The sequence below is a fragment of the Ischnura elegans genome, chromosome 5 (assembly GCF_921293095.1).
Source record: "Ischnura elegans chromosome 5, ioIscEleg1.1, whole genome shotgun sequence".
NCBI classification, from domain to species: Eukaryota; Metazoa; Arthropoda; class Insecta; order Odonata; family Coenagrionidae; genus Ischnura; species Ischnura elegans.
The window spans coordinates 60,452,327-60,473,977 of NC_060250.1; the positions used below are offsets into that span (position 1 = coordinate 60,452,327).

At 37.4% G+C, this 21,651-nt stretch overlaps 1 protein-coding gene across 2 annotated transcripts in view; it reads left to right on the forward strand.

Moving 5' to 3' along the window:
* The window catches only part of LOC124158960 (frequenin-1), a 733,415-nt gene that overhangs the window by 660,954 nt on the left and 50,810 nt on the right, over nt 1-21,651 (forward strand). For both annotated transcript variants that reach the window (XM_046534399.1, XM_046534400.1), the window contains exon 3: nt 12,058-12,106. In XM_046534399.1, coding sequence (XP_046390355.1) covers nt 12,058-12,106 — 49 coding nt within the window. The remainder of the gene's footprint in view (nt 1-12,057; nt 12,107-21,651) is intronic.

Sequence of the window (21,651 nt, forward strand, 5' to 3'; positions counted from 1 at the left end):
TGCTTAGGCTTCCCGGAATACGTTTTGCGAACGGATGGATTTTCTCCGCTGCAAAGGAGACGGAATCCTTTGACTCGGATTCATTTCCATGTCTCTCGTTCATTACCTCACGGTCGCCGATAAGAGATGCCGTGAGAAAGGAGTGTACATATGGTCTAATTGAAGGGAGTACGTTGCGTCATCAAAGAAGAAAAGAGTATCTCGTTGGAGGTACGCTATGGTACAAATTGAATCCATGCTAATAGGCGGACATGCAGGGGCACATACATTATTCAGGGATGCTATTCATGTTTCCACTAGAAAATTCATTATACAGTCAAAACAAAGCCTAGGTATCGACCATTTTCGTCATCATCGAGTTGATGGGAACATGGTCCAGTGGATATAAAACTGTGAAAGCAGTACTTTCTCTTTCAAGTATTTCATTATGCGTGACGCCATTTTTTCCAATATGTAACCCAGTGTGATTTCGCAATGATTTTTTTCCTATCATAGCTTTTCCCCTACTTTCCTCTCCCGTCATCGTTTCATTCTCTCACCGTTTACTTTCAACACATCCTATCGGTAGCATCAATAAGGTTTCACTGATAAATAAATTGGATTTTAGTATCCTGAATGATATTTAAGATGTTCCCCTCTTATTCCTCTCCAAAGAGTTGTGAATAGTTCTAGCTGTGAATACTTGTATAAAGACTTTTGTTCTCAGTGTAATATATTTTTGGAAATATGGCCATCAAAAATTAAAAATACTGATGGTGCCATTGTGCTAACTCCGCCTCATTTGTTCAATGAATTACTCGTGAAATCGATTACAAATAGAATATATGTGTCGTTTTATACTTAAAAGTGATATGAGCTGTACCTGGATTATTGATTTTAAAAAACTCGAGGACTTCAAAAAATATTAATAATTTATATTCAAATATCTCAAAATGTTTCATATATTTGAATATCAATGCTGAGGTCGAAATTATAATGTGTTTATTAAATGGAAATCGGAATACAGTCTTTTCATATAGCTGTTAATATTGTAGACATAAATGTGAATTCATAAATCGACCTGTATGTTCCGTGCTTTGCTTTTTCGCAATGAAATCAAAATTTTCTATCTGCAAAAAGAGCACATATTTCCTCAATAGTGAATAGTGAATTTCCGAATTCAATATTTTCTTTCAACTGCGATGTAACGATAGCTGAATACATCAAATAAAATATATATGCTATTCGAGTAGCCTTCTGTTTTGATGCGATCACCGAATACGTGGAAGTATATTCTTTCTCCTTCCTTCATTTTAATTTCACCACTTAAATTCATCTACGCCTATTTTCACCTCAAATTAAAATTTAATTATACACCTCGTGTGTTTTAATAGTTTTTTTTTTTAGGTAGATCCCCCGGGATACGATTCCTTGTTTCTGGCCCCTTTCTTTTGAATTGTTATCGTCAAAGTAAAACGTTTTTGCTGCGCCCTTAGAAAATACGCAACCGAGGTAAAGTCATAAGCTTTTTTTTAAAGGCGTACACATTTTTATTATTTTGGGGAGTCGCTTTTATTTTCTCTCCCACTAATGCTCGTATTCCGGGGTGAATTTTCGTCATTTTGATAGTAATGAATACAATTTTTTGTCCCTTCCGGCTATTTTCATTCTCTTTCTCTCTCTTCTTCCCTTCCGTTCTCTTCTTCCTTTGTTCTCTCTTTTTTGCGCACAATTTTTTTCTCGTCTTTCTACACTCTCATTCATTCGGCGACCCTCTCCCCCCTGTTGTCGGCGCAACCTCCGCAAACGCGTTCCTGCCTCGCTCGGAATTTTTGCCCTCCATCACATTGTCAGCGGATTCAATCGTAAATAATATATGTATGAGCACGGTTGAAATACGATTCCTCCTCTCTCGGTTTCGCGCGAGGGTGATTCATATATACGATTCCCGCATATAAATAAATATTGCCACCTCTGTGAAATGTGAGTGTGCCGTATTTCTCGCATTAATTTCGGGATGTCTCCCGCATTGGACGGATTTTGTTGATGAAAGAAGTATGGATGAGGTTTCGATCTCTCTTTGAAAGTTTTATGAGCGCAAACTATAACCGTATAGTAATTGTTGAAGGCTAGTATTTGAATTGTTTTCATACATCTATGAGTGGTTCTTTAAAGTTAATTACGAAATACATCGGTCCATCTTTGGACTGGATATTCTATGAATAAGGTAGTTTTCTTCATGAAAGAAAACGAAAGGCATTGATTGCGATTCGTTACCCACCTTTAATGTACTCATAATATACAAATTATTTGATTTTTAGAAATCCCTGTTTAGACGAATGTTAATGGTCAATTTTAACCTCATTTGAAAAAGGCCAGATTTGCGCCCATGCGATGCCACTCCACGTGACGTCACAGGGACCTAGATTCTATACGAGTAGTCAGGAGTTTTACATCGTCTGATATTACCAATGCATGCATGAGGCACAGAGCTGAGGGAAACATTTCTTAATATTCACCTATTAAAATTGCCTATGGTCGGAAAGTTTTTTTCATTTGATAGGGTATTAATAATCCTTATTTAAGCCAATCGCTACCTGCTAGCGAGGACCTCTACGCTACCGCCATGCTCGGCAGCGAGCAGCCTCCATCGTAGTGGCGTTCGTAGCCTCACACAGCAGCTGCAAGACGTCACACGAGATTTCCTCAGCATTCATACTTAGCCGTCGCATTTTCGCGCGCATGAAAATTTTTACTTTTCCTTTAATCACGGAAAATAGATATCGTCATTTAAAAGTCTAAAGCTTGATATGTACTCCATGAGGAATAATCTTTCGATTTAGGCAATGAAAATAATAGGAAACCACCCCATTTGGTGAATATAGTTTCTTGTTTTACTTGGTGGAAGATACTTGCTGAATAAAATTTTATTTAAATCCTATTCTTCATAATGCAATACATCTTTTTAGCTCGACCAGTTTTAATACCTCAGTGGACTCAACAGTCTACACCTCATCATCAAAGCAATGAAGGTTAGGAGTTCAGGAATTATAGTCAGTTCCCTTAATATCGTCTATGTGGTGTTGAAATGACTTAAGTTGGATAGCTTTCCGGAATATCATTAAGTATATAATTTTGTTGCTGCACACTTCCACTAGTTACCGACAAATAAATCAGTATATAAAGTATAATTTTCCCCTTGTTGCAACCTTTTGTCTCCTCGCTAACTCAGAGCACTTCATTTCCGCCTTGGCGTGGGCTAAAATCGCTTTATATTTTCCTGCTTATTTTTTTCCACGTAAATTGAATTTACTCATATTTAACTCGACACACTTTTTTTGTGTACTCACTAGCTTGCCCTTTCTTTCCTTTATTCAACTATTCTATCTTCGTATTTTCTCCCAGGTCCCCTTCATTCATCCCTTGACCGCCTTTCAGGGATTATTGCCATCCTATTCTATCCATCGGCGTTCCACTCAACCCAACCAGACGCCTCTGAAATTACGCGCTCAAACTCTCAAGTGTCGTAAAAACTGCAAGTTTCGAAGCCGAAAATCCTTTGTCCAGGGTCTTCGCCATCCTACAATGCGAAAATAAAAAGTTTATCGTGGACAGTCTCGTTTTTATGCTTTAACTTCGGTTGTCCTTGGGGAGGGGTTAATGGACCACAATCCGCAGCCGTTTCAATTCCCCCAAGCAACTCCAATCTCATGTTTCTGGTCGCCTCCATTCAACGACTAAAACATTCGAGCAAATTTAGGGCACGAAATTCCGCCGCGTTCACTCTGCTCAATGTTCACGCTGGGTCAACGTTCATTTGTTATTTGTACGACGTCAGAATTAATGCATTTTGATGGAGTGCTTTAAAATGGGTTATTTTGGTCAATATTTCATTGTTAGTTGTATGATATTAGAATCGATGGATTATTTTATATTATTGGTGTCTTTTCTCTTTCTTACTTTGTTATTAGATATGTAGACTTGTTATTCATGTGTGTAAATCTAATGCTGCCACCAGACAATAGCCTACTTGCAGCAATATGTAATAATAATAATATCAAGCACCATGAACCTAATCGCCATCTGATATTAGGATCCTTAGGGTTGTGTTTGAGCCACTAATCCGAGCGAGAAAAACTTGATCAGAGGACTCAAATACGTTTTTTTTTATCGCAGCGCTTAAAAGTCACGTAACTTCAGTGCTCCAAGACCGGGTTTTTTGTTCTCGAAATTATCTCTGGTAATTCAAACGCAAACCCCCTGAAAAGCGTGGCAACAAAAAGGTGCGTGGTGAATAGGAATTGTTTTTCACGGGATTCGATATGAACTCGATGCGAAGGTTAAAATTCCACGATAATTTACAGAAGCTACCTGTCTCAACAAGGGTGAATTTAAAAATTGAGATGTATTTTGTTTTACCGGATGGGGGAAATCGTTTCTTTTTATATACACGAATATTTGACATTAGCTATAAGATTTTGTGCGTATTCATTTTTAAACTAAACATTCCTCAAGTACTTTTTTCCTTCATTAACAAGTGCCATTTCCTATCGTGCAGCTCCTTTTCAACGGCTTCTGTTCTAATATTATATCAGTGATAAAATTAAGTAGCACAAAAGACCGGTTTTATAATATCTATTTAAAATTTTGCGGAGTGCAGAAACCGAAGTTTACGAATTCTTCCTTTTTAGGATGCTAGCATAACTGACCGTTGTTCATAATTACTTTATTTTAATGTAGCTTTCAATGATTCTCAAGTTACGGTAACGGCTGTAGCAGGTTATTTTTTACATTAACGAGGTATTATAAAATCGGCCCCAAATATAACAACGTATTTTCTGTTGAGAAAAGGATAGAATAATCAAATAACTACTTATCTTGGAGCATTTCTTCGGTTGAGCTGAAGCGATAGCGCTTAAGATAAATCCACAGAATTGTTTTGCCGTGACAAGTCGTAAATGAGATGCGGAATTGCGATCGCATTTTTTCTGGAACTATTTCTGAGTCTATGCCAGGTTTCGAAAGGAACTCGTAGTTTTGGTGTACTTAATTTGTAATCCTGCAAGAGTGCAGCTTAGTAGCACTGCACGTGCAATCCCTAGGTTGTCATTAGTTTCACAGAATATTCATTTCCAGTTCTCGAGGGGTAGTTTCTGTTTGTGACGGAACTGAGTCACGAGTAATCCACAAAAGAGAAAAGCTAAGTGCGATCCAATTCCATCCTCACTTCCAGCAAACTAACTGAATGTATTTTTTATGCATCTCAAGATGTGCAACTTGTCTGAGTTTCGGAACTATCTCCTAGATCTCGTGATTTACAAGAGCGCATTTTTTATTTTTTTAAAACATGTTACTTTTGGGAAAAAAGCATTTTTCGTAATAAATCCCGAGCTTAGTATGCTCGTAAGGTATTATTTACGCCTTTCATAAAAAAGTAGTATCTTAATAGTGATATAAATATAAATATAGTAAATAAATATATATAAATATAGCAAATATAAATATATCAACATCTACATCAAACTTCTTCGAAAATGACTCTACGTGAAGAAATCTGACGTGATTTAAATTACCCCTCAGCTATTTCCGTTTTCGCTAGGTTTTTTATTTATGTCATTTTAATGCATGATTTTGGTTTCCAACATATTTTTTAAAAAAACTTTCAGTTGTTGATGGCTTATTTTGATACCCTTAATAAATTTCTTATGTGGTCACGAGAACGGTCATAAGTAAGTAAGATATTTCTGTTTTTACTTTTTATACAATTTAAAAATGAAATGTTCTCCAAGCAAGTTATAACTCAAGCAATAGAGTTTCAAATAGTAAATTCGGGTTATTTTCGGCAATTATTTTTTATATAAACCAGAATACCAACTCGTTAGAATTTGATAAAATAAGAATTGGCTGAAACTCACACTGCCATCTTCAGATGGCAGGCACCTTTCTAACACTAATATTTTACCTTCTACCTATTCACCTACTCCACATGAGCGGCGCAAGGACCTCCTATTATCCTCGTGTTTTTTTCTCTTAAGTTAAAGGGGAAAAACCGTGATAGCCAACAGTTTCCGGGCGACGAGATCGTAGAGCCCTTGTTGCTGGGCATAAATTCTTTTTCGTGAGGACAAGATTAGGGTCAATGTACAGAAGGCGTGCAAAAAATCCCGAGCGGAAAAAACAAGCGGGCGTTCAGAGCTAAGCCGGATGAGAGAGGAGTTAGTTATTCTTGGCACACGCGCTTTGAGTTGCCATGATGGTTGTTATGAAGAGCTGAGCATCGAAAACGTGAGTGGAAAAAAATGCGCTCACCCAAGCGAAATCCTGAAGCCCCCTCAAATATTTCGTGGTGACAAATGTGTAGCACCTACGACAACTGGGAAATAAAAGTAGGGTCAGGAAATTCCAATTTAGGGCTCAGATATCATTATCAGTCAAATAAGGAATATATGAGGGAGTTATTAGATTTTCGTCTCATTTTTATGTTACGGGTTGATTTTTAGGGCTTTATCAAAGGCGAATTTCCTTTAAATTGAAAAAATAATAAAAAATGAGTACATTTGAACCGCATTGTTTCTCAAGCTCCAATATCCGTGTGCGGTAAAAATTGCTACTCTAACATTGAATTTATTTTGGTATTTGTGTGTCTTGTTTAAATGAATCTTAAAGAAGAAATTAAGAAACCTAAGAAGCGCTGAATTCCAAAAGCGTGGAGAATATTTTGAAAACAGTATTGATAGAAAAAAGAGGAAAGTGTAAATATTTTTATAAAGAAAGATTTGTTGATCCATGTATAAATGATAAATGTTTTCCTTATAAAAATACCTTTCATTACTTCGAATTTCAAAACAAAATATCTTCGACTTATTTGCATCCTCCGTCCGAAAATCTTTTTCTTTCTTCTGTTCACGTATGCATCACAATTTTTCAATTCTTTTCTTCTTTAAAATCATATCCAGCAATTAATTATATTTACCAAAAGTAATAGATTTTTTTGAGCCGTCTGCTTGCTTGGTTACTATTAAATGATTAATAGACGTAGGGAGCGTTATCAAAAGTGCCATTAATGGCTAATTGATTTATAAATAATTATGACGCGAAGAAATCGAAGCCATCAAAAACGTTTTGTTAAAATGTTGCGAAGGCATGTTGTCTGTTTGGAGTTTTTACACGGCTTGCATCCTTTAATTCTCTTTCTTTTACGTCTTAATTGTTGAATAAGATGATGGCAAAATTAAAGTGATGATTTATTTATGGAATTATTATCAGAATCGCATTTTTTGGAGCATCAGAAATGGAAAATTTAAATAACAATTCAAGAGGACCCTTAGCACACATTAATGCCGAGATAAAGATGTATAAATATACCGAGTTGTTGGCAAGAATATTAATTTCAATCTTTAAGACCTATACTCCAAATCATTAACCAACATTAAGCATAGAACTCAAGAGAAATAAAAAAGACTTCTCAAGCTCCAATATCCGTGTACGGTAAAAATTGCTACTCTTACATTGAATTTATTTTGGTATTTGTGTGTCTTGATTTAGCATTTGGGTAAAAAATATTGATGAACAAGAGAGTATTTTTGAAAATGTTTGTAGTATTTCCTGCAAAACTAGGTCAACCATTTGGCCTGTTTCCGTGTTAACCTTTTCTCAATTTTTTCCTACCATTCCGCTTGATTATCTGCGCCAGCAGTGTATGTTCATCTTCTTTACGACACACCTTCTCAAACCATTCGCTTGATTATCCATTCTTCCGCCATTTTCTTTCATTAGGAGCTTTGATGGGGCGAGATTCATCTTCTTATTGCTTTAGATTTTTTCCATGATCTCCTATTCTCCTTAATCCATTATTTTCATCGATGCTACCCTTCTGAACGTATTACAAGCTTGAAAATTCGAGCAGCAGGTGACCGATGAATGAACAGAAGAGCTGGGATCTTTTTTTACTTTAACATTTGAGTAAAAAGTTTAGATTAACAAACAAGTGTTTTTGAATATTCATTTTGTATTTTCCACAACAGGTCAATCCCATGACGCAGTTCCGTATGTGGCTTTTCTCGAGTCTTCCGCGCCACACCGTTTGATTTTCTACGTCTTTAGAAGTATTTTGTCATCTTCTTTTTCGACACAATAAACTTATTTCCCAAAATATTTTCTTGCTTTTCCATTCTTCCTCTAGTGTCTTCCATGAGGAAAATTAAAGGGGCGGGTTACCCCTCTTATTGTTTTATTTTATTTTGGCAATTATCTCCGATTCCTCGGTATTTATTACTTTAACATTCGAGTAAAAAATGTAGCTTAGCAAACAAGTGACTTTGAATATTTTTATTATTTTCTGCAATACCAGGTCAATGTCTGACGCAGGTCTGTGCGTAGCTTTTCTCGAGTCTTTCTTACCACAACGCTTGATTTTCTGCGCCAGAAATATTATTTCATCTTCTTTTACGGCACAACTTATTTCCCCAAATATTTACTTTATTTTCCATTCTTCCTAAGGAACTTTAAGTGGGCGAGACTCGTCCTCTTATCGTTTTAGTTTATTTTTGCCATGATCTCTGATCCCTCTTAAGCCATTATTTTCATCGGTGCCCTTCTTTCGAACGTTATCACAAGCTTGGCGGCAAACCGTCGCACTTGACCCAATTGTTTAATGCATCCCTCCAGATTGGGGTCCCAAACTCATGCTAGCCCATTCAATCTCCTCCCAAGGTTTATGGTGCGACGCGAAATGGAGTTCCCAGATTTGCCGTCAGAGCCTTTTGTGGCGCTGCTCACGCTTCGGCGGCGCGCCCGCGTTACCATGCCCGCGCGACACTTGGTCGTTACGGCCCGTGGAGTGGCGAAGGGAACCACGTGTGCGGAACACAACCGTGCGGCTGGCATTAATCACTGCAGCCCCGATATCTTCCGTTCTCTCATTCTCTTCTTCGGCGGAGTCGGGGAGAGAGAGAGAGACACTACTAAGCGGGGTACTATAGCCCTCCAAGTGGCGAAGGCACACATGCTCCCAAGTGCCTATCTGGGAAGTTGCGACCTCTGCATTCCCGCGACGAGCGGTGACCTCTTGGGAATCTTTTGCTCCCCTCCCCACACTTCTTGACCTCTCCCCATTCCTTTCGTGAAGACCCTTTGTAAATCACGCCCGCTGACCACAGGGCACGAAAAGGCACCGCAGAGAGAGAGACAGAGGAAGGGTAAACTGTATGGGATTCCTACTAAAGCACTAGGTCAATCATCTGAGGTAGTTCCGCGTGTGGCATATATTTTTAGTATTTCCTACCATTTGACTTGATTTTAGTGAATGCTTATCTCCGGCTTTAACTACCTTGTTCTCAAGGGCGTACCCAGGATCATAACTAGGGGGGGGGGGCAAGCCATGGGATTTATGGGATTATTTCCTTTAAAAAATTGTTTTATTTTAGTTACATATCTTATACTACTATATGTATCATTTTTCGTGGGTTTAAAGAAAATTTGTTGAATACTTTCGTTTCAATTCAGTACTGATTTTGCTGAAAGACTTATGCGATTTTTGCTTCTAGGGGGGCAGCTCCCCCCCCCCTGCCCCTCGCTGGGTACGCCCATGCTTGTTCTGTAACGATTTATTTGTTTAAAATATAAATATGGATGATTTCAGGCTAAATATGTGTGAAACATTTCCACCATGGAAAATGAAAGAATAAACTTCGTTAGGTTCACTAGTATATTTGAAAAAGCACGAAAGACTCAGGTTTCATGATATAGTTACATCTTCAGGTAATAGCATAGCGACGATGTTACTTGACGATGTAACTGTGTTATGAATCCCTAGTTGTGCTTTTTCAAATATATCAGTAAGTCTACAAAGTTTATTCTTTAATTTTCCATACTTCTTTAAAATTGACACTATCTTTTAAGCTATAAATTAAACGTTCTTGAAAATTTCAGGACCTTTTCATGTGGACCTTTGTCAATATTTTACAATCCATCCATAGTAAAGGTGTTATATCTAAAGGTAAAATTCTAAAATTTTAGAAGCGGCCATATGTTGAAAAGGGTCTACTTAGTAGACCCAGGAAATTTTAAGATGATAGCTTAAGTTTAATTTTTCAGCTAGCAAAACGTCCCGGAAAAAGCAAGTTCGAGCGGGAGTGATACGTCCTCTTAAGAGCAGGTGGTGGTTGAGATTGGGTTCCTGTACTTGTTATGGGCCTACTTTAAAGTGAGCCTTAGTTGTATTCACGATTTTGAAAGATTTTTTCAGCCATACTAAAATATTTTGCCTTCTACTGTGTGAAACAGGCGTCATTATTCCCTGGAAATAATTTGAATATTGCTGAGCTTTTCAGAAAACTTTTTCCTCATAAATGAGGGCAATTTTGATGCTGGAAATACACCGATAAAGATTTGATTGATCGTGTAAAATCGAAGACACTTATTGTATCCTAATAGTGGCTTTGCAGAGGGATGCTCTTCATCTACATACTACCACCAAGCCACCTTAAAAGGCGCGTGGCAGGTGGTGTTAGGACACCAGCCGTTTAAAAATGAAGAGCAAATGCTCAAACGAAATTACGAATTGCATTTATTAACGTCCTTTAAGGTTCAGGGTAAAAATTAATTCCCATATTCTATCCGTTCGGCAAAATATCTCTCTCAATTTATCGCTTCTGTCGGCCCTGAAACGGACTTCTCTCACTCCTCGAGAGCGGATAGTCTTCCAAGCGAGTCACGGAAGCCTCGCAAGTGGCGAAGGCACACTTGTTCCCAAGTGCCGCTTCGGGACGCTGCGACCTCCGCGGTATCCCGGAGACTCATGACGTCCCGAAGAGACTTAGCTCCCTTTCACCTGTCCCTGCACACCACTCTCTACCTCACCATCCTGGATCCCTTTGAAATTCACGCCTCCTGACCACCTCCTGGGTAAAAGCGCAGCAGTGAGGGGAAGGGTAAGTTCCTCCTGCAACTTCACAAACACTAGGTCAACCTCTGACGTAGTTCCGTGTGCAGATTTTCTCAAGTCTTCTCTACCACATCGCTTGATTTAATAGTCGGCGGTTGCTCTGGTTTTTATTTGCCAACTTGAAAGCGAGCTCTAGTTCAATTCACGTTCGCGAGATGATTCTATAAATATTATGAAACTCTTTGGTAAGGTTTCCTCGAAAAATGTAAACAAACTAACGCAAAGTGTTTCATAAAACGTTATTACATGTCAGTTGCAAACATATTTTCACTGGGTACCCTACAGAGATACAGGGGCTCTATAAAATAGAAATATACATTTATAATTTGGACAACTTAGTTGGTCTCATAATGAGGGATGATGGCCTGATGAAAAAAATCGTGGAAGGGAAGAAGGGCAAAGGACGGTCCCGAATGAGCTACTTATGTAGTAAATAATGTGAATGAGAAGAATGATGTCGCTATGAAAATGCTAGCGGATAGGAGAGCGGAATGGAGAGGTGCGTCAAATCAATCCTAGGATTGTTAACTTATTAGCCCGGTCAAATTAGCCCAAAAAAAGGGGGTACCCTTGCATACATTGCCAACAAGCTGAAAATTTCCAGGAACGTTAGGAATACCACTCTAATAAAATCCTGAAAAGTCCCCATCGATCCCGTGTGTGCAAAAATTTTTATTCAAGGTCAAAGGTCACAAAAATGAGTTTTTTGGATTTTTCGGCCAAACGGTTGGTTTTACGATAAAAATTGCTTCGTTCAAAATTGCAGAGCAGTCAATTTTCTACAAAATTGTCACCATACTTTTTTCTCTAAGATTTATCATTTCTGATATAGAGCCATTCAAAATTACCCGTAACTGTATTCTCAGTAATATGCATAACTATATTATTGCGCTCTCTGAACATTATTGGACACGTAACACGTGTATTGCTCGAATGGCTCCATCTCAGAAATGATCGCATTTATAAATTCTCTTTAGATAGAATCTCTACTGATGGCAACACTGTATCCTCAAGCCCGCCACTTCCGCCCCCCCCCCCTTCCCCTCCAGCTACCCCCAAACCCTTGCCCCAATTCATCTCCCCAATCTGATTCGCCTCTCTTTCTCACTCTCGTTTCTTCTTCTCTTCCGCAGGCACAAAGGCTTCTTGAAAGATTGCCCTAATGGCCTCCTCACGGAACAGGTAAGAGAACCTTTTTATTCCTCACATTGTTTTTTTTATTCTTTTTCCCATTCCTTCTTCTTCTTCTTCTTCTTCCCTGACCGTTTTAGATACTACTGTGGCAATAAAGAGTGGGAAGGGTGTACATTTTTTCCACTCAGAAAAGGTGGGTGGAGGGTCTTTTTTTTCGTAAATCTTCGCAATAAAAAAAAGAAAAGCGTTTTCCCGCGATTGGTCAATTTTCATCGCTCTCTCATGCGGAAGTAATAAACAAAATTGCCTGGGTTTTTATAATAAAAAAAATTAAATCGACCAATGAATGTTTTTTTAATACCTATGATCCCGATGCATTTCACGCAGTGTTGATTGGTAATCATTTTTAATCCCTCACATAAGCCGCTATTTGTTTTTATTGGATTTTTGTGTCTTTGAATTGTCCACGGTTGGTTTCATTTCATGGAGCATGATTTAAAAATTCAATTGTCCTTGCAACAGGATTAAAAGTTTGAGTGGCAAATAAATCACTTTCGCAATACTAAAGTTAGTTTTTACTTTTTCATGTTTCTGTTATTTTCATGAATAAAGAGCTTTCTTTATTTTAACTAATTTTTTTAGCATACTATCAAATTTTTAGGTAATCTTTTTTAGCATTTTCATGGATACAGGGAATTGATTCTTTTTTGGCTAAAAAATGTCTTATGCACTATTTTTAAAACTAGATTTTTAAAACGTACTACTATTTACTAAAATCTAGCCCAAAAAATGGCAAAAGGGTAAAATATTTTAATTATACATGCACTCAAATATTTTACAGTTTTGCTAATTTTTTGGACTTGAGTTAAGTAAATATTAGTCAGTTTTCCATTTCTTGTATTTTAAAAACATAATTTTCAGGCTCAAGGTTCAGGCTCCTAATGACTAAACTCCTTCTGTTCTTAAAATCCATTATTAAGCCATCGATTGATATAATTGATTAGACATTTTAATTGAAAGGGCTTCTGGTTGGATGAGTTCGTTATTTTTATTAGCTTTTGTAACCAAGAGTCGAGGTAATATAGTTATTTTCCCGATGTCCTAATGGTTTATGAAGTATTTCTCATGCACTAATTCTTTCCAAAAGCAAATGTTTAATTCAAATTATTTTTCGAAAATATTAAAAAAATAATAATAATATCATTTATTCTTTTTTAAGGGAATTATTTATGCATATTTCTGCAATAACAGCTGTTTTTCCTGTGTAAATGAGCGTCTGTCTGACATTAGGTAATCTAAAGGATTATGTTTCATATCGTAGAGTTATTACGTTGCAATGTGATCACTTATTAGTATGATAACGATGCAGATAATTTGTTTAATGCCCGGGGAAATTACATCAGAGCTTCAATAACTGAGCTCTTTTTTCGTCAATTCTTTAAACAAGAATGATTTTTGGGCACACTCACGCAGTCCCCAGTGATTCGGTACTCTCATGAATCCATTAAGAATAAATTAAGTTAATTTTTATTTTGAATTTTTTAACTATATTTTTCTTACATCCTATGATTTGAACTCGAATTTGAGCTACCAGAGGCTCTGATGTATTCAACAACTTCTATCTTCCGATTCTTCTTATTTTCCAACGAGTATGCAGGAGAGATTTGTCGGATGAATAATTTGATAAATTTAATAGAAAAGAGCTTTTTCTTATTTTCAAGGTGCTGAAAAGTGTCATAAAACTTTCCCCCTAAAAGTCATTGAGTCACTTACCTCATCCCTAAAGTTCACTTGAGTGCAATCATGCTTGCGTTGCCCTTCCGCAATGTACTTAATCATGGATAACAAGCACCTAACATCCCTTTCCTGGCGTCACAATATTTTCGGTGACAGTTTTGAATATTCATCGAAGGCCCTTTAACCAGCTGTTTAACATTATGCATATATATTTTTTATTCGGGACTGCTGAGTTAATTTTATCGCGATGAAGAATGATTTTATTAGTATAAGCGATATATTGACAAGCGAAGGCTCAACACATCGGAGTGACGCGTATGGTATCAGCGGCTGAGATATTTAATAACGAAGATTATCAATCACTGCCACCGCGCTGTTCGCTCACCCCCACCCCTTCCAGATCTCCCCTTCCCCTCTCTCCCTTCCTCCCTCCAACCCCCCACTCCGACCTCTCCCAATTTCCATAGATCGTCTCCTGTTTCCCTCACCTGGGAAGTTTCCGCCGCACATACAGTCAAGGGACCACCGCCAGTGGGGGTATATGCTCGGGAGTTGATGGAACAATCGCCGTCAGACGCCGGGAGTCTCTCGGAGCCATTTATTTTGCATATGGGCATATATAGGAAGCTGTTAGCGGCAGGTGACGCGTGAGGGGTCGCAAGATGACACTACCGTAGCAGGGTTACCTCCAAGAAGCGAAACTAATGGGGCAGAGGGGTTGGAGGGTAGTGTTCAATGGAGTCTCGAATTCATCGTATTTCAGAAAATTGTAAGGACTATATTCAATGATTATTAATTTTATTTGTCCTTTATGCATACCCCTTGAGATCAAATATGTTTTTAAATGCTTAAGTAAAACATAAAATTATGGGAAACGTAAATTATCACTGGTAAACGTTTCGTAGTCTTAATTAGAGCACCTTCGTTTACACAAATGGACATAAGTGATTGATGCTGAGTGAGTTTATTGAAACAATCATATAATGAGTGGAAGTAAAAAATAAATCCTTAGTTTTTTTTTTAATTTTAATGTAATCAAGTGTAATGATAATAAGTTCTAGAAAAATTGTTATTTGTTTTCGGGGAAATGATAAGAATTTCTAAAACTTAAGGCAACTATAATGATATGATTCCCAAACAAGCCCAGATAGGAAATATCTTCCTCTTATGGTACATAGGCATGCGATATCTTTAAGGTCCAACGTGTGACATATATCACTGAGTAAATCCAGCACGAACTTTAATCAGAAGCTTTTCATCATCTGAAAAGTCTCCGCCGTACACTCAGTCTGTTACCGCCGCACTGTGGGCTGCCATCGAAAAAAGTCGGTCAAAAATCATGTCGTCCATATTTTTATAAGTAGCTCGATGAAAGCTTTCCAATTTTTTAGGCTATATAGCATGACTACAGTAAAAAGTTGCCGACGAAATGATACGGTTTTTAAGCAAATTCGCGGAGACTGAAAAATATCCAAAAATCGACTAGACGAACTGCTTCAGTAGAGGGGGTTCAGTTTATTGAAATTAATAGTAGACAATAAAAAAGTAAATAATTGAACATAACACTTAATTATTTAAATAAAATTTTTCATAATAAGTACGTAAAATTACTTTTTTAACATTATTAATTACATAGTTAATAAAGAGATGAACTTTGTGCCAGCATTTGCTCTGGGATAGCACACATAATAAATCGCCTCGGGCATCTAATACTCTGTACAAATGTCATTGAAGACATTAAATATGAAATTATATGCCAACTTAAATAAATTTTCATAAATATAAAACATAAACCATAAGAAAATAAAGAATAAATTCACGCCGCAACTTGTTATAGTCTTGCGAGTATTACCAATTCATTATATTTTTTTATTACGATCAAATATTTGATTGCTATCATTCATGAAATACGTTTTGCGTATAAGTTGCTTTATAACATTGAGATAAAATGCTTACTGAGAATTTGTCAAGTTTCCATAGTAATGTCGATAATCAGTTGTGAGGCCAATGAGTTTTTATATAGTACCTATTCCCAGTAGATCATTTGATCTTATTTTGTGCTCTTCACCAGTAAATAAATCTCACCTACTTCTTTGGATCGATCTAAATTTTACGTATGCGATTTAATAGTAAGTATGGTGTACGTACAGTAAAAAGGCAAGAAACTTTTATCAAATTACATTAATGAATTATGTCATTCGATTCATCCACCTTTCACTTTTGTGAACGATGATAGACAACTATTGCGATTGGCCTTACAGGGAGCGAATGAAAGAGAAATGTATCATTAAATGTCTAGACGAAGTATGAATATACTTGAAATCAAGAGTTTTTATATGGACCAATTCCAATTTATCTGCCTACATAAAATGCCCTTTTCGAGAATTTAAAAAGTGATTTTCTCCGGAAAGCAATGACTTACCCTTAAAATTTCGTATTATTTTTCACCAAATGCAGTCACTCCATCAGTCAAAAAGGCTGTTATTTTTTTTCCAAATTCCATCACAAGAATATAAAAATTACCTCTGCCCTACTCCTAAAGTATTTGCGTGGGGACTAAGACAACGTGAGCACATTCTTGTGGCCAGTGGTGCCCGACGAAAATTTTACCATAAAATACTTGACATCTTCGAGACCTGGTGCTGGCAGTAGGTGCTGCAGATCAAATGACGGGCGAAGTGAGAAAAGAGGAGGTGAACCGAAGAATAGCACAGGGAAGGCAACTCAGGAGAAGCAGAACGTCAGAGAAGGACACTGCCGTGTCGTAAAATAAAGTAATTACGTGAGGAATACAACAAAGGCAAAAATGTAAGGAAACGTCCCATGAAGGAGGCCTCGAGATAAGCAGTTGGGGAAAATGAAGAAGAAGAACTGGGAATAAGGACGCCGGAGAAGTGGAGGAACTAGCTGGTTAAAGAGAGAGTTTTCGAGTTATCGAGAGGTGCAGTATACCAATCTTAGGATTGCAGTGCTATGAACGGAGAAATGCTGCGGGATACTACGCATCATTTTTACATTTATGGCATGTAAAGGATATGCTTATTTTTTTACCATCCATATGACCGAGAGAAGCACAAACGAGGTATTTTATAACGGGGAATATTCTAAAATTAACAATGAAGGATCACGAATACCCACGTCCCTCATAGGGGCTACCTAATCAGACGGAACTCGAACCCGCGACCTTCGGTTTAACAGACGTGAACTCTATGCCGCCGCCACCGAAGCCTACAATATATAGATGTATCATTCCGATTGGATCTCACGTTTGCATTCTTATTATGCCCATAAAAATGCTTCGCTTGACCTTAGAGGGTGCCGCTGTTCTTAAAGTAATGTTTACAATATTCGTGTATTCTATCGATTCAAATGAGCGGAAATTTGCTTCCTCATGTTGATGGAGGCTTCTGCGGAGTGGTTCAGTCGGCGCAGCTCGGCTTCCGGGTTGTCCTCCTCGTCAGTGGCGTAACAGGGAATATTCTTTGGGGGGGGATGAGAGGGGATGGGGAAGGCCAATCTCCCACCCACCACCCTTTTAGGAAAATTTTGGAAAAATGACATGCCTGCAAAGACATTTTACATAATTTTAGCACTTAAAATTTGGGTTCCATTTAAAGGTTACGTTAAAATTTACAATAAGTCAAAACAAGACAATAGTTTTGAATATTATTTTTATTTCTCTATGGCTCTGGGGAGAGCTCTATCCCCCTTATCCCCCCCATAGTTACGCCACTGCTCCTCATCGATTCATATAAGAAACTTTCCATTTCTGTAATATCGGTCAGAAAACACAAGTATACTTCTAACCTGAAGACGCCTGCTGCAACGCAGGCGAAATTGTCGTATGATTATGAACAATGCGGAGGAAAACACGGGAGCCAAGCTGCGCTTATTTCCGCCTGTTCGTTTGATCATTGTTGCTCAGGAAATTGCCCCATGTGCTACGCTGCGGTTAGTAATTTCCGAAATCCCAAAATGCCGCAGTAAAACGCCGAGGGAAACTCGCGCATCTGTTGATCGAAAGAGAGAGAAAGAGAGGGAGACAGGGCGTTTTGATCGCGGTGGAGTCATGAGTCGATAAACAAGAGTTGCTAGACAGATACTCAGTTGATGCGGTTGTGGTGGTCTTTCCGCTCTGACCAGTGGTCCATCACTGTCCAGGGCAGAGGGAGAATGGCCATGCCGGACGCCATAACTGCTTTGATTATGCGCGACCCCATCTCACCTCCACCCTCCGCCCATTTGACCATCCCTTATTCACCCCCGCCTCCCTCTATCGAGCAGAAATTTGCCATGTGTCCCGGCGAAAGATGACGTACTATCAGGATATAGCTACTGCATGCGTGACCGTAATGTTAACCTGTCCTCATATCTGTCACAAACAAGAAACCCTCATTCATAAAATAATGCGAAACGCAACTAAATGCTCATAGGTGCATTTGGGGGAGGGGGACGGGGGAATGTCCCCCCCCCAAACGCTCAAACAATAGACAAAACTTTTAATACGGCTATCATGACATTCGATTTGTTTAGTGTATTACGGAGCCTCAATCGTTTAATTTCATATTAATAACTTTCATATTAAGAGAAAGTGAATATTTCGTGCATTAATTTTTGCATGTTGTTTTTAATTTCAAATATGAGACGACCATTTGCCTATTAGACCCTGATCCACTGCTCCCAGAAAAAAATCCTGGTTCCGCCCTTGTAAATACATAATATCACATCTGTCCATATCATCATATCTATATCCAGCATGAAAAGGAGCGGTAATCAATTCATAACATTAAAATAAAAAAATTGACTCGATGGGTGACTTAGTATTAAGGCGAATTTAAGTCTTATTTAAACGAGGCTTACATTTATGTTCATCAAAATTCAAAGCATGTTTTAATGAATATTATGCAATCGATGCAGTTTCCGATAAAAGGAAGACACGAGTCATAACATCAGAGAAAGATTTAATTAGACTCGTCTAATTTTTAGGCTTTATAGATTTGGTATATGTGAGTGAAGTAATGCCATTGCCTGAAATGGGAAGCACCGGTCTCACAAAATCATCAAAGCAGGAATCATTGTCTTACGAGAGTTAAGAATGCATGTATCTAAATTTATTCCGTTACTTAAAATTTATCAAATCTAATTACAGTATTTCAATCCTATATTTTAGACATAAAAAATATATAGCATCAATTAAACAGGGATACTTATTGTTATTCATTAAATAAATTGCGACGACATGTTTTGCCCATCTCTGTCAAATTTTGAATTTGCATTATTCCATGAATGAGAATAAATGAGTGTTATTTGTCTCCATCCTTGATTTCCGATATGTTAGTTTTTTATGCTCGCTAAGAACGTTCATTTGAAACTCGAATGCTGTTCTATCCAGATGCATTCCCAAAGAGCGGGATACCGCGCTCTGTTGAGACGCAATATGGCAGCCCTGCCTATTCCACGAGGCGCGTGCCACTTCCAGGTATCTCACGGACTAAGCGCCAGCCCTTGATCTTCTCGAGCGCAGTATAAGGTGGTGTTCGTGGCGTAATCGCTGTGTAACTCTGGACGTATTTTTTCCACGATCAGAGGAGAATTGCCCAAAGGGTCAACAATGCCTCCTACCCTTCTAGCTGCACACGAGAAAGCTCGCAATTCCTTTGAGTTTAAATATCTCTAATGCTTTGATCGCATTTAATGGCTTATTTTCTGATAGAAAATTATGCTCTAACAAGACTCAGAGTCAACAAAAATTAACTGTGTCGCACGCAATTTCTCATTAAATGCAGAAACAAATATTTCACCTTATCGCAGACTTAACATTGGATTACCTAAATTACCGTAGACCGCTCAAGCGGTTCATCTACTATGAAGTGTTTAATATCTGGTTAAAATTTTAATGTGACTAATTTTGCTTGTCGGCTGCGTCTACGGAGATAATACTTCCCTGTAAATTATATCCCAAAAGAAAGTTATCAATTCTATATAAATATTATTCAGGAGTCATCCATCTTCTCAATTTTTAGCTATTTTGATTTTATGAACTGAGTCCCACTGCTTTTCATGGTGGATACAGAGGTGATTTTTTGCATTGAGTTGCGTTCCGCGTTTTTGATGTAATATGAGGACCTTTAATTTTTCAGATATTTGAGGGTAGGGTTAAAAAGTCTATCAGTAATATAGTCGCTTATTTTTTCAATTAATTACAGTTTTGTCATTGATAAATTTAGAAAATTATAAATGCAGATATGTTCAACTTTTTTGAGGATTTTATTCGGTGAGGTTATGTCATTACTTAATTAATTTTTGAGCGTACTTTTTGTATTAAACCATATATTTTACATTTTAATTACGCGTATAACTTCATGTGTACTATCAAGTGGAAACTAGTTAATGAAAGGGAAAAATCTTTGAACGTCCCACGTATTGCAAAAGCTCGCGTTTGGATGGGAAAAGGAAATTTTATATATTTATTATTAAAACTGTCATTAAAACTGCCTTTCGTTGTATTTTTCATATTTCAAAATTTCCCTTTCTATCTTCGTTTTTCTAGACGCATACTTCAGTTAATACGAGCTCATTTAGCATATATTCTTTTCCTGGCCATTTCGTATAGTTTTCTATTTAGATACCTCAATAAGAAATGAATTTAAAATGCGTTATGCAGGATGGGATGTATTTTGACAGAGATTGTCGGAGCAGATTAAGCATCGAGCAAGAGCAATGGAGCAGCATCTAATGCAAATATGATCGCTGGGCCGAGATATGGGCGTCCCTTTTCGCAATGTTTGTTGTCCACCGACGAAGAGGATATTTACACCCGTTGCTCCGCTCGACATTTCAAAACAACGGTTAATCCTTTGAGACTTGAATGAACTAAACTATGCAGTCGTCATATAATACACCGAGGGTTTGACCAATCACATGGACCCAGAGAAAATGATTGAAATTCAATACTGGAAGTCTTTTCCTCCCAATTGATGGAGTATTTCGAGGCAAGCAACGTTACTTATTTCCATCACTGTGCCTAGATCTCATCAGTTGATCCAATTACCAGTCTCTCAAAGCAGCGAAAATTTATGGTGTCATGGTGGCCTATCTTAAAGTCTCACTGTCGTGATTTTGTGATGTGAATTGTACCCTGGTGCTGTAACTGCCTATGACATAATGAGAGTAAATTTTCCATCTCCAGACTTTAGTATGCGACTTCATATTTTGAATGATGACTGCATAAATTCCGGATAGCCACGCTGTAAACTATTAATACTCTTCTAAATGATTTCATAACTTTTAAGATAGGCATATATATTTTCTTTTTTGCTTTCAGCGCGAAGACTTATTCTTTAAAGCAAAAAATAAGAAAATTAGCAGCATTTATGTATGTGATTTTCTTCTTATTAAATTACTTGCTCCTCCTTTATATATTTTTTCATTTATGTCATATTTAAAATTGATTTAATGATTATTAAGTAAGCAGTTTTATTATTCTATCCCTTTTAACTAAAAATGTATATCTCTTTTGAATAGAGCATCCAAATTAAATTTTCGTTCCCTGTGCACCAGGATCTTATTCCTTCGCAGCAGAAATCGAATTATTTAATTTCATAAAATCTCTTTTTAAAGCTGCTGAACAATCCCACCCGACTTCTAAAGAAATGAGTACGGTATTTAATTTTTTAATCATCTCTTGGAGAAAAGAATTCTGAAATATGATCTACTTATTGAGTCTTCGTGGAAATTTAATTTTCCTTAAGGAACTGTCGTTGGCTAAATTTTTGGGAGTTTATTTCCAATCTTCCTAGACCAATGATCTAACTAAATACATATAATCAGTTTTAGTAAAAATCAAATTGTACTTA